Source organism: Phalangium opilio, unplaced genomic scaffold (assembly GCF_054372755.1).
Source record: "Phalangium opilio isolate 3A_F unplaced genomic scaffold, DU_Popi_V2 ptg000081l_1, whole genome shotgun sequence".
NCBI lineage: Eukaryota > Metazoa > Arthropoda > Arachnida > Opiliones > Phalangiidae > Phalangium > Phalangium opilio.
Window position 1 is genome coordinate 1,274 of NW_028324188.1, and position 13,717 is coordinate 14,990.

At 39.1% G+C, this 13,717-nt stretch overlaps 1 protein-coding gene across 1 annotated transcript; it reads left to right on the forward strand.

Moving 5' to 3' along the window:
- The first annotated feature begins 2,171 nt into the window (after nucleotides 1-2,171).
- Nucleotides 2,172-4,670, forward strand: LOC149653769 (uncharacterized). Its single transcript, XM_089846648.1, has one exon. It carries the CDS (start codon nucleotides 2,172-2,174, stop codon nucleotides 4,668-4,670), a length of 2,499 nt encoding a protein of 832 aa, XP_089702774.1.
- Nucleotides 4,671-13,717: the final 9,047 nt, after the last annotated feature.

Consider the following 13,717-nt stretch of genomic DNA (forward strand, 5'->3'; position numbering starts at 1 on the left):
GAATTGTTCTGTACTGTCCATGAGATCGTAGGGGTAGACTCCTTTTCTCAACAGTAGGGCGACCTCATCAGGGTTGTACACGGAATTTAAAATGGGAAACTTATCGGAGCCTCCTTTAGCCAGGTTCCCCACGAGGGTTTCCAGGGGTGCAGCTAAAAACCGAAACGAGTCGACGAAACGTAGATGTCCCAGCGAAAAGGAGATGTACGTCTCACTATTGCTCGGAATGCAATCGATTCTTTTATTTTTGATTAGTCCGATCTGCTGCATTAGAAGATGCCCATCGTAGCGGCTGAGGTTATGGAGAAAGACGGGAATATGATTCGGCGGTTTCAGTTTCAGGTTGCAGGTATTATGTGCCGCTCCACGATACATCCCCAAGTAGTGATCATGGTCCCTAACTTTCCAGTCCTTCGATGTGAAGGGTTTATCACATAGATAGCAGGTCGACGCTTCTCGGTGGGTCTTTTCCTCCTCACTTGATAGATTCAGCGGAAGTTTTTCGGCTATTTTACCCTGAATAGTTTTCGCCTCGACATCTAATTTATCGAAAAAGACTTTCGTGGCATCTTTTCCTCGATACGTAACCGGTTTACTGGCCTTGCCGCCGGGGCCGACCACCACATATGAAAAACCGCAAGAGATGTGATGGGCTAATGTTGTAGTTGATGACAGTGTCGAATCGGGCAGGCAGGTATCGACTTTAGGCATAATAGATTCAAAGTCGGCGTAAATAACGTATGGAACCCTCATACACCATCCGAACTTTGTGAATCTACAAATGGGGTTTTCAGTGGGCATTTCAATACGTTGAGGTCCGTGGACGTTGCAATCTTTCACATGTTTGCTGTGGTTGTTTTTAGCGTTGGCACCGGAAAAACGGTGTAGACAATAGCGACAGTAGAATGTTGAACGACAATCTTTAGTCAAATCGCTTAAGAGCCGGCTTAAACTTCGAATCAGACAGTAATGTTGTTTCTTACCACAGGTTAGTAATAGGAGATCGATTTGTCTTTCCGCCTTTACTTTGTTTTCACTAACGTGGATAGGGAAAATTATTTTTTCCACGGCGAAGATGTTAATCGAGAGGTTATTCGCATTCTCAAATTTTTTCAGTTTGTTAGAATCATATTTAAAGGGGAAGGATATCCCTTCTAAATTCAGTTCCTCGGCGAATTCCGTATATTTATTAACACGTTCAGGGTGAATGTTAGTTGGATGTAATTGAGCTAAAATACAGTACAGAAAGCATCGGTCGTCGTCGTTTTTAATATTAATGACGGCTTTCTTGTCTGCAATCCATTGAGGTAATTCAATGTATGATCCTCCTTGCAGTGGAGAGTACGCGATAATGTTTAATTGTAGAAATTCGATTCGATCTAACACCCATCCAGATCCCTTATCTTCATATTCGGACATGGATTGCTCAATTTTTTGAATGCAGGTTGAGATCTGATCCCGAATAACATCAGAACTTAGTGTAGCGTAGGTGAATCCGCGAAAATATGGTAGAGCTTCGACGACGGTGTCGATATTGGCCAGGGAGCGTGTATAGCGAGCACGAATAACAAGGTACCATTTCACTCCTTTCTTTGATTCACGTTTTTTCTCGATATACCCGTAAATAGCTTCGGTGTGACTGTTAATTAATCTTGATGCGTCTGTTTCCACCCCACTCGGGGTCGCACGGGCAGCGAAAACGGCATCGTCCAGTGCTTCAACCTCCTCCCACTCATCTCGAGGTTCTGGAAACGGTGATGGACGTTTAACAGGTGTAGCAGAATCGCCACCCGAATGGCGACGTTTCCTAGATTGGTTAGAGGTCGGTGGAGAATGGGTGAGGGTGTTGGGATCCGATTCGGCGGGTGTGAGCGGATTAGGTAGAGAGATACCTTGCGGGGTATCAGAGGTTCCAGGAGGTAGACCGTGCACTTTCTCGATGTGCTTATTTAAGTTGGTTTTCCGTGTAAATGATGCCGAACATTGAACACACGCGAACCTTATATTCTCATGGAGCGAACGTATGTGCTGCAGTAGACTTCTTTTAGCGGGAAACTTTGCGTCACATTTATCGCAATGAAACATTTTAAATTGGGTAAAAGTTTCTGATTTAACGAAACCACAGCAAACATGTGAAAGATTGCAACGTCCACGGACCTCAACGTATTGAAATGCCCACTGAAAACCCCATTTGTAGATTCACAAAGTTCGGATGGTGTATGAGGGTTCCATACGTTATTTACGCCGACTTTGAATCTATTATGCCTAAAGTCGATACCTGCCTGCCCGATTCGACACTGTCATCAACTACAACATTAGCCCATCACATCTCTTGCGGTTTTTCATATGTGGTGGTCGGCCCCGGCGGCAAGGCCAGTAAACCGGTTACGTATCGAGGAAAAGATGCCACGAAAGTCTTTTTCGATAAATTAGATGTCGAGGCGAAAACTATTCAGGGTAAAATAGCCGAAAAACTTCCGCTGAATCTATCAAGTGAGGAGGAAAAGACCCACCGAGAAGCGTCGACCTGCTATCTATGTGATAAACCCTTCACATCGAAGGACTGGAAAGTTAGGGACCATGATCACTACTTGGGGATGTATCGTGGAGCGGCACATAATACCTGCAACCTGAAACTGAAACCGCCGAATCATATTCCCGTCTTTCTCCATAACCTCAGCCGCTACGATGGGCATCTTCTAATGCAGCAGATCGGACTAATCAAAAATAAAAGAATCGATTGCATTCCGAGCAATAGTGAGACGTACATCTCCTTTTCGCTGGGACATCTACGTTTCGTCGACTCGTTTCGGTTTTTAGCTGCACCCCTGGAAACCCTCGTGGGGAACCTGGCTAAAGGAGGCTCCGATAAGTTTCCCATTTTAAATTCCGTGTACAACCCTGATGAGGTCGCCCTACTGTTGAGAAAAGGAGTCTACCCCTACGATCTCATGGACAGTACAGAACAATTCAACCGAGAGCAACTACCCTCGAAGGACAGCTTTTTCAACATTTTAACTGATACACCCATCAATGACAATGACTACGAACATGCCCAGAAGGTCTGGGAAACTTTCCGGATACGAAATATGGGAGAGTATCACGATCTCTACGTCACCGCCGATACTCTTCAGCTGGCTGATGTCTTCGAATCATTCCGGAACATTTGTATGAACTACTATAAATTAGATAGTGCTCATTCATATACGAGCCCGGGTTTCGCTTGGGAAAGCGCCCTCTATATGACGGGGGTGGAGTTAGATCTGCTGCTAGATCCGGATATGCATCTGATGATCGAGAGAGGGATTCGCGGCGGCGTTTCCATGATTACCCACCGTTTAGCGACAGCCAACAATAATCTCTTTCCCGATACATATGACCCAGAAAAACCCACGACCTTCCTGACATATTTAGATTGTAACAATCTATACGGTACAGTCATGATGGATCCCATGCCGATGAGGGAATTTCAATGGAGCAATTCCATCCCAATCGAGGATATACTCAAACACCCAGATGACGATAAAATCGGATACATTCTCGAGGTCGACTTGACATACCCTGCATCATTACATCACGATCATAATGATTTACCTCTGGCACCACAAAAGCGGTCTGTTGTAACCTCAGAGTTGTCGAATTATACGAAGAAGCAGCTAGAGCATTTGAATATCCCGCTGAGAGACTCCTTACCGAAATTGATCCCGGATCTTCACCCTAAAACCAATTACGTCGTTCATTACCGTAATCTGCGGTATTACGTCGAGAAAGGGATGAAAATCAGTCGAGTTCACCGAATTCTATCCTTCGAGCAGGGAACTTGGCTCTCCGAGTATATCGCCTTCAATACAGAAAAAAGAAAGATGGCCGCCAACGATTTCGAGAAGGATTTCTTTAAATTAATGAATAACGCCGTCTTCGGTAAAACGATGGAGAATTTGAGGAATCGAATCAAGTTCGACCTAGTTCAACACCCCAAATTAGCTATTAAGAAAGCTAGCTCACCAACATTCGAAAAATTCACCATTTTTCATAATGATTTGGTGGGAATTCACTCAATAAGAAAATCAATCACCTTGAATCGACCTATATATACCGGCTTCACCATCCTGGATCTCTCGAAGCTACTGATGTACCGGTTCCATTATGACACCATCCGAGCACAGTACAACGATAAAGCCAAACTTCTTTTCACCGATACGGACAGTCTCACGTATTACATCGAGACGAATGATTTATACAAGGACTTGGCTCAAAAAGCACACCATTACGATTTCTCGGGGTACCCCACCGACCATCCGCTTTTTAGTAATGAGAATAAAAAGAGTCTGGGGAAATTCAAAGATGAGTTAAACGGTCTACCTATCCAAGAGTTCTGCGGCTTACGGCCAAAGATGTACTCCATTCTGTCTGCGAATGGTGAGAAGAAGACGGCCAAGGGCATCTGCAAAAGAGTTGTGAGGAAAAGCGTTTTTCACGCTGATTACCGAGATTGTCTCCTGAATCGGAAAATTACCACTGCAGAGATGAATCGCATCGTCAGTGCAAAGCATAATCTCTACACAATACGGCAAAACAAGCTATGCTTGAACCCATGCGATGATAAGCGCTACATACTTGAAGATGGAATCACGACCCTTGCTCATGGACACGTTGATATACCAACATAGACCCTCATCGAACATAACTCTTGCTATTAATTTATATACATTTTTGAATAGCAGAATCGCCACCCGAATGGCGACGTTTCCTAGATTGGTTAGAGGTCGGTGGAGAATGGGTGAGGGTGTTGGGATCCGATTCGGCGGGTGTGAGCGGATTAGGTAGAGAGATACCTTGCGGGGTATCAGAGGTTCCAGGAGGTAGACCGTGCACTTTCTCGATGTGCTTATTTAAGTTGGTTTTCCGTGTAAATGATGCCGAACATTGAACACACGCGAACCTTATATTCTCATGGAGCGAACGTATGTGCTGCAGTAGACTTCTTTTAGCGGGAAACTTTGCGTCACATTTATCGCAATGAAACATTTTAAATTGGGTAAAAGTTTCTGATTTAACGAAACTCTAATCTCCTTAATGTATGTATGACTTGTCGATAGCTCGTGTCTTACGAAAATGATCTCTAACACCCTAATCAATCGCTTTACATACACCTCAAACATTTGATACTGATAATGATAAACTATAACTAGAACTAGAACTGGAGCAGGCTTCTCATTGGTTAATAGCTCTTAATCTTAAAAGATAAGGGGTATAAGGATGACTCATCATAAACCCCCCCCAACCCCCCAAAAATGGGTAAAGAAAATAGCGTGTGAATGGTAAATATTGGAATAATAGAATAGATATGGTCCGTCGGATATTCTATGTTATTCGGGGTCAGTGAAAAGCAGTTACATCACGACCTTCAAACTAGAATAATAGTTAATGCTTAGTTTAATGTATAACGGTATGGTTTATAGCAGTGCAACGTATATTATTGTATACATCTATCGAGGAAAATAATTAGTTTTAATCATATTTATTTAATTATTCGAAAAGTGCTGAATATTAAGATCATTCTAGACTATTTGTTTACACCCTTATCAGTATGATTTTTGACGAGAAATTCAAAATCATGCTAAATCTAATCGGTTCAGTTCCGAGTTTCACCTTTATCAGTAGTTGAATATCGATGGCTCTCCGAGTATATCGCCTTCAATACAGAAAAAAGAAAGATGGCCGCCAACGATTTCGAGAAGGATTTCTTTAAATTAATGAATAACGCCGTCTTCGGTAAAACGATGGAGAATTTGAGGAATCGAATCAAGTTCGACCTAGTTCAACACCCCAAATTAGCTTAAGAAAACATAGAATATAAGGTGAATGATTTCGTTATGGTTATAACAATTCTACGTCTTTGTGAAGGGGATGAAGGTTTGATAGATAAGATAAGAAATTTGAATGTAGGAAAGATAACAATTTTATGGAAAATATGTTTGCGATACCATCGATTGATTGTTGAAGTATAGGTGCTGCTGCAGCTAATGTTAAAGTATAGCAGCAGTTGATGCAGCTGATGTTAAGGTATAGCAGCAGGTGCTGCTAATGTTAAAAGTAATGTTGTTTCTTACCACAGGTTAGTAATAGGAGATCGATTTGTCTTTCCGCCTTTACTTTGTTTTCACTAACGTGGATAGGGAAAATTATTTTTTCCACGGCGAAGATGTTAATCGAGAGGTTATTCGCATTCTCAAATTTTTTCAGTTTGTTAGAATCATATTTAAAGGGGAAGGATATCCCTTCTAAATTCAGTTCCTCGGCGAATTCCGTATATTTATTAACACGTTCAGGGTGAATGTTAGTTGGATGTAATTGAGCTAAAATACAGTACAGAAAGCATCGGTCGTCGTCGTTTTTAATATTAATGACGGCTTTCTTGTCTGCAATCCATTGAGGTAATTCAATGTATGATCCTCCTTGCAGTGGAGAGTACGCGATAATGTTTAATTGTAGAAATTCGATTCGATCTAACACCCATCCAGATCCCTTATCTTCATATTCGGACATGGATTGCTCAATTTTTTGAATGCAGGTTGAGATCTGATCCCGAATAACATCAGAACTTAGTGTAGCGTAGGTGAATCCACGAAAATATGGTAGAGCTTCGACGACGGTGTCGATATTGGCCAGGGAGCGTGTATAGCGAGCACGAATAACAAGGTACCATTTCACTCCTTTCTTTGATTCACGTTTTTTCTCGATATACCCGTAAATAGCTTCGGTGTGACTGTTAATTAATCTTGATGCGTCTGTTTCCACCCCACTCGGGGTCGCACGGGCAGCGAAAACGGCATCGTCCAGTGCTTCAACCTCCTCCCACTCATCTCGAGGTTCTGGAAACGGTGATGGACGTTTAACAGGTGTAGCAGAATCGCCACCCGAATGGCGACGTTTCCTAGATTGGTTAGAGGTCGGTGGAGAATGGGTGAGGGTGTTGGGATCCGATTCGGCGGGTGTGAGCGGATTAGGTAGAGAGATACCTTGCGGGGTATCAGAGGTTCCAGGAGGTAGACCGTGCACTTTCTCGATGTGCTTATTTAAGTTGGTTTTCCGTGTAAATGATGCCGAACATTGAACACACGCGAACCTTATATTCTCATGGAGCGAACGTATGTGCTGCAGTAGACTTCTTTTAGCGGGAAACTTTGCGTCACATTTATCGCAATGAAACATTTTAAATTGGGTAAAAGTTTCTGATTTAACGAAACTCTAATCTCCTTAATGTATGTATGACTTGTCGATAGCTCGTGTCTTACGAAAATGATCTCTAACACCCTAATCAATCGCTTTACATACACCTCAAACATTTGATACTGATAATGATAAACTATAACTAGAACTAGAACTGGAGCAGGCTTCTCATTGGTTAATAGCTCTTAATCTTAAAAGATAAGGGGTATAAGGATGACTCATCATAAACCCCCCCCCCAACCCCCCAAAAATGGGTAAAGAAAATAGCGTGTGAATGGTAAATATTGGAATAATAGAATAGATATGGTCCGTCGGACACTTCTGATGTGGATCTATACTAGGGTGTTTGATTTACATATATTATGATTTCTGATATTTGTATATTGTTTTTTATTCCGGATGTTACATCTATCTGAATATGATTCGTCTATGTTAAGCATTTTAAAATTTCCCAATCGATATTCAACTACTGATAAAGGTGAAACTCGGAACTGAACCGATTAGATTTAGCATGATTTTGAATTTCTCGTCAAAAATCATACTGATAAGGGTGTAAACAAATAGTCTAGAATGATCTTAATATTCACCACTTTTCGAATAATTAAATAAATATGATTAAAACTAATTATTTTCCTCGATAGATGTATACAATAATATACGTTGCACTGCTATAATCCATACCGTTATACATTAAACTAAGCATTAACTATTATTCTAGTTTGAAGGTCGTGATGTAACTGCTTTTCACTGACCCCGAATAACATAGAATATAAGGTGAATGATTTCGTTATGGTTATAACAATTCTACGTCTTTGTGAAGGGGATGAAGGTTTGATAGATAAGATAAGAAATTTGAATGTAGGAAAGATAACAATTTTATGGAAAATATGTTTGCGATACCATCGATTGATTGTTGAAGTATAGGTGCTGCTGCAGCTAATGTTAAAGTATAGCAGCAGTTGATGCAGCTGATGTTAAGGTATAGCAGCAGGTGCTGCTAATGTTAAAAGTATAGCAGCAGGTTGTCCGAGAACATAGATTCTCCCCCTACTGACGTTGCTGACGCGGGGACGGCGAAAAATTCTACGTAATTCCTTTCTACCTCTGTCGTTCGCTATGACTCGCCTCTTCTTTCATACCCCTCCGTCCCGTGGAAGCTAGGGGGTCCGGGACTTTGACGCATGCGCGCCCACATTACTAGTACTGTTCTCCATTCCTACTTCTAAAATTAAATCTATCCCTGTAAGTATATAAACCTCTCTTCGATTGTTACCCATCTGAATTAAGTTTGATGAACGGGACAATTTCCTATCATACTTATTTATGTTATATTACTTATCGTTACATTTTGATATCGCTGGTACCCTAATCCCCCCTTCAGGAACTTTAGTAGATATGGGCCAAATTTGGTTGAAAATCGATAAACGCCTTGTTTTGGTTATGGCCCACTAGGTCCCCCTTTTCGCGACTCTTCATATCCCCCTTACCTACCTTCCCTTAAGTTTTGGGGCCCAACGCCAGCCGTGACGTAATAAAGATGGGGCTAAGCAGCAACCCCTTTGGGCCCCTAAAGAGAAGATGAGATACAACACAATTTAACAATAGTGTGTAAACAAGTGTTGCCAATCATTTGTGACATGCGAAATTTAATCCTTATCTACAACAGAAGTTCTTAATTAAAGGCTTGTAGTATTCTGTTCGATTCAGTAATTACCATTCAGTGTCCAATTACCTGAAGGAGATGCTCTAATAACTAATTATTTACAACCCTGAAGCGCATGCGCAGTTGAAGTTAAGAAACGGCGTGGGAGGAAACCTGTCTACCCCTTCTGCACATGCGCAGAAACAACCTGATTGCAAGTAAACACAGACTTGCAAGTTATGCAAAAGCTTGGCCTGACTTCGACTACCTACATCTTTTCTGTATATACATTTCACTGCCCCTTTAAAACCGGACCAAAGAAGCAGAGCACATGTCAGAACCCTTTTAGCTTCAGACGCATTACATCACATACCGCGAAAACGTAAAATTCCTTTTTTGTTCCTTTGTAGAAAATTCCCTTTGCTGCAAGTCCCAAAACAAATCAATCACATTCTTAACCAATCAGAACTCAAGTAGGCGTGGTTTCATAATAAGAATGAACCAATAGGGAGCTTGAAAAGGAGGAAAACTAAAGAATGACGACTTTGAAATTGCATTACGTACCGGAAAGACGTAATATCTCTATATGTAATAAAAGAAGTATGCACCAGAGACGCTATAGCTGCGAATTCCAACGCTATTCATTATCAACACGACCCATTTTACTTAGAGAGGGAGCTCTTGTAACAAAAGTCTATGTACCATCATCATAAGTCTACAATTATCCAGCTGTACCTCGGTCCTCGGGGCTAGAAACACTATAGGGCTGTATTTCGAATTAAACCAAAGATCCGCATTTCTGGATCTCTGCCCCTACCATCTAACTTTTAGAGGGTTATCATTTACTTATGTAATTTGTGAGACTACACCTTTAAGCTAGGAAACTGGGGTGAAATACACCTTAAGGGGTATATATAAATACATACAGGGTGTTTCTGATAAGTCTGGTGGCATAAATTCAGGGGCAGTGTGTTCTTTGGAAAATCGATTTTGAGTCTAAAATGTTCCATACTTCTATTTTCATTTTTCCACAAGGGACAATAGTACTGTTTTCGAGTTAAGATTGTAAAGAGTATTTTACGGATGACCCCTTAATTAAACTTAATTAAGAAACTAATTAAGACAATGATAATTCTAATTTAATTAATTAAGGGTTCATCCCTAAAACATTGAGTCAAATCATAACTCGAAAACAGAGCGTCCCTTGTGGCAAACAAAATTACGATTTACATTTTCAACTTAAAATCGTTTTCCCAAAGAACTTATGCCACCAGACTTATCAAAAACACCCTGTATATAACAATATGAAGATTGGGAACATTTTATAAATAAACATACACGTTTTGAGTCGTTGTTGAGAAATACACCAATACTAATAACAATATATATATAGAAATGGCATAGTGTCTTAATTCCATAACGTTTCTTAATAAAGACGAAGGTGTTAACTGCTGTTAGTGCTAATACATCAGCTTCCCTTCCCTTCTCTTTCTCTCTCTGTAACTGACAATCGATATATTGTAACGCCCTCGTGTTTGTATTGTATTGAACTGTTTTATTGAAATTGGGAAATTTGGTAGTAAACATTGATTGCAATGACAGATGTTGTTTCAATAGGAGAACCTTAATTGATAAATTCAATAACACAAGATCTTAAGAATCGAAAATGGGTTATAAAATTTTATCAAAAATTAATTAGATATTCATTACATTATTAGGGATCCAGCTTAATTTGTCTTTATGTCTGTCTGTCTGTCTGTTAGATATTCATTGTTAGTATTAGCAAGAATAAATATAGGACGCTTCAAAAAGAGAAAGTAAATATAGGACCGAAATGCAGTGCGGTGGATCTTCAAAAGTGACCTTGATATACCAATACCATCCAGAAAACAATACAGATAGATCCCTTACGTCCCCACCCCGTTAGGCGTACCTATGATCTTTATTAATATTCAGCGAGTTGACTGAATGAGCAGTTGAAGTTCCCGTTGATGTACGCTAATTAGTGTTAATTAACGCTAATCGTTAATTAATTTACTTTCTGGAGTTGATCTATTTATCACGTACCGTTAATCCCTTATTATTTATATTTTAATTTGCAAGTGGACAAAGAAATCTCGAATGCTTGCATGCGCCCCTCTACCAATGCAGTTCAGTTCAGTTTTAAACCTATCCCCTATAGGGAGCATTTATATAGTTCATTAACTTACTAACAAATTATAATTTAGATTAAATCTCTACTTTAAGTACAATATAACAAGGTCTTTACTCATAAGGCATGAATAAAAAACCAAGATGCACTTTGTTGTTTTTTTTAGTTCTGTATAAATTAAGGTTTTGTTTTGTTTGGGCCTTTATCATACAAACCCAATTAGCCTTAGGGTACCTTAAAATAAGCCTTTTGTAATTTGTTACGGACTGAAGCATAATTCATCTTTTTCTACATCATTTATTTCAAACCAAGTCGAGTTTTAACCATAGAAAAACGTTATTTAAATATAGCAGGAATACATACAGCTACGAGGAATCATTGTGTCCCATGTTAATTTCTATGCGGGTATACCGGGCTTGAGAACTTACTCCACGTCACGCCTTCTGATGGCATCTTTCTAACTGTGATTTCAAATGTTACAGTTGGTAGCAGCAACGCAAGGTCCTAGGCGAGCGCGCAATTCGCAAGGTGCAACTGGCAGCGAGATAGGTTATATTATTCGCTTTTGTAAAATTCGTCATATATAATGATTAGTCTAGCTAGCTCTTCCCACAAAAAAGTGGCCTAGATAACGTTAAGAAAAATGGCAAGTACACAATGATTCCTAGTACCTGATTATATTCCCGATGCATACCATAACACCCCGCCTTGATAATGTTACAATTTTAAGATGAAAAACTGGTTTAAAATTTCCAACCTCTGAACTTTAAAAACAAAAGATTTAAAATAAAGAAATTTTATTCTATATTTTTTTTTCTCTTTTATTAAATTTTTTATATCTAAACCTTTATTTCTAAAAAAGGTTATTTTTTTTTTTTGGAAAATTTACTACGAATCCTGGGAATCCAGTCCGGGACTCAACTCTAATTACTTTAAAAGCACCGAGTTCTTTAAATTAAAAAATGTTAGTCGCATTAAAATAAAACTAAAATTTGATTTGAAAAAAAAATTAGATTTAAATTTCAAAAAAAAAAAATGAAAAATGATGGGGTGAAAATTTTAAATTAACTTAATATAAAGACTTTTTTCCAGCGAAGTTGTTCTTAACTAAAGGTTTTATTGGTGGAACTAATCCATCTAGGTCGCGTTTTGATTGGCACAAATAATTAAAGCTATATTTTTATTAATTAGTTTAATTATTTCTCGGGCCCTGATGTTGTAACCCTAAGTATTTAGCATCTTTGGAAACTAAGAAATAGGGCTATAACATACTCAAAGGAATTCCCAGTATCTCTTATAGAATCAGATTTAAAAGGTATTTTGTAATTAAGACCATGTTAATCCTATAGAGATTTTTTACGTTTATGAAAATTTTGCTTAATTACTCGGACCCCGATTGTTGGTAATCAAGTTAGTATCGTTGGAAAGGCGGAGAAATAGGACTATAACATACTCAAAGGACTTCCTCGTATCTCTTATAGAACCAGACTTAAAAAAAAAGTTTATCACAAGCTCTTTCGTATAGACAATAGCACCAGAACTATTTTGGCCCAATAGAAAACTGAGCCCCAAAATGTAAACGCGGCTGCTTCACAAAGTACACTCTTCTTGGGAGAACGGAGCTAGCGAAGGTGGGATGGTTGCCATGGCAACGGAGTCTAAGCGCCTCTATCCTCTAGAAAGCGTGGGCTGTAACCCCTTGGATACCAAAACGAAGGGAGAAGTTAAGCCTAACCATAACTAAAAGAACTCCCATCTAAGTAAACAATTTCTTTGTTTATCTCTGTAGCTTCTCAATTTGTCTGTGTAGACCAATTTGACCAATCAGTGATTGCAGATCTACTTTAATATTATCAGATATTACTGTATGCAGTTATCTTTGTCATCACATTTAATTTCCCTCTATACCCAGCTGCAGAAAATTATGTCACCAATTCGGTGATTGGTGACATAATTTGTTAATTTGTTAATTCATGTTGAATTTTGAGCCTGCATGCGTATATAATTGACACACGGGAAAAATTAATTAATGAGTTAGAATGATTATATTTTAATTGTTTCAATTGGAGTAATTATTATTATCCCATAGATTAGATTTCGTTGTAGTAGACTTAGCTTAGGAGATATTTTACTTATGTTGAAAACGATATCTGGCTTAGTAACGGAAGAGTTGGGGCTGTCGAAACCCAAGGGGGATATCGTTCAGTTCAGAATAAGTGTGGGGGAATAACTTTTAAAATGAAATTTGGGAAAATGTTTTGAAACGAAGCTGTAATACTTTTACTACAAGTTTATAGTTTTCCCTAAACAAATTTTGAAAGGCATCCAAATCAAACTGTATTGAAAAATTAAACTTATCAAAATATTGGAATTCTCAAAGGAATTTATATCTCTAAATGAGATTGCATATTCGTTTTAAACTGGAATGCATACAGCTACTAGGAATCATTGTGTACTTGCCATTTTCACTGAACGTTATCATGGCAGCTTTTTTTGTGGGAGGAGCTAGCTAGAATAATATAGGACACGCGTTGCAACCAACTGTAATGAAATCGTAGTTAGTAAGACGTAAAGCTAAGCCTAATTCCGTTTTAGGCTGGTGTGATCCATTACATAACAAAAAAAAAAGATCACAAAACCTTCAAGAGCAGATGTACTGGTCAACTAAAGCCAACAATCTTGACCAATAT

Coding starts and splice junctions, on each gene's coding strand:
- LOC149653769 (XM_089846648.1), top strand. CDS start 2,172: ATGCCCACTGAAAACCCCATTTGTAGATTCACAAAGTTCGGATGGTGT.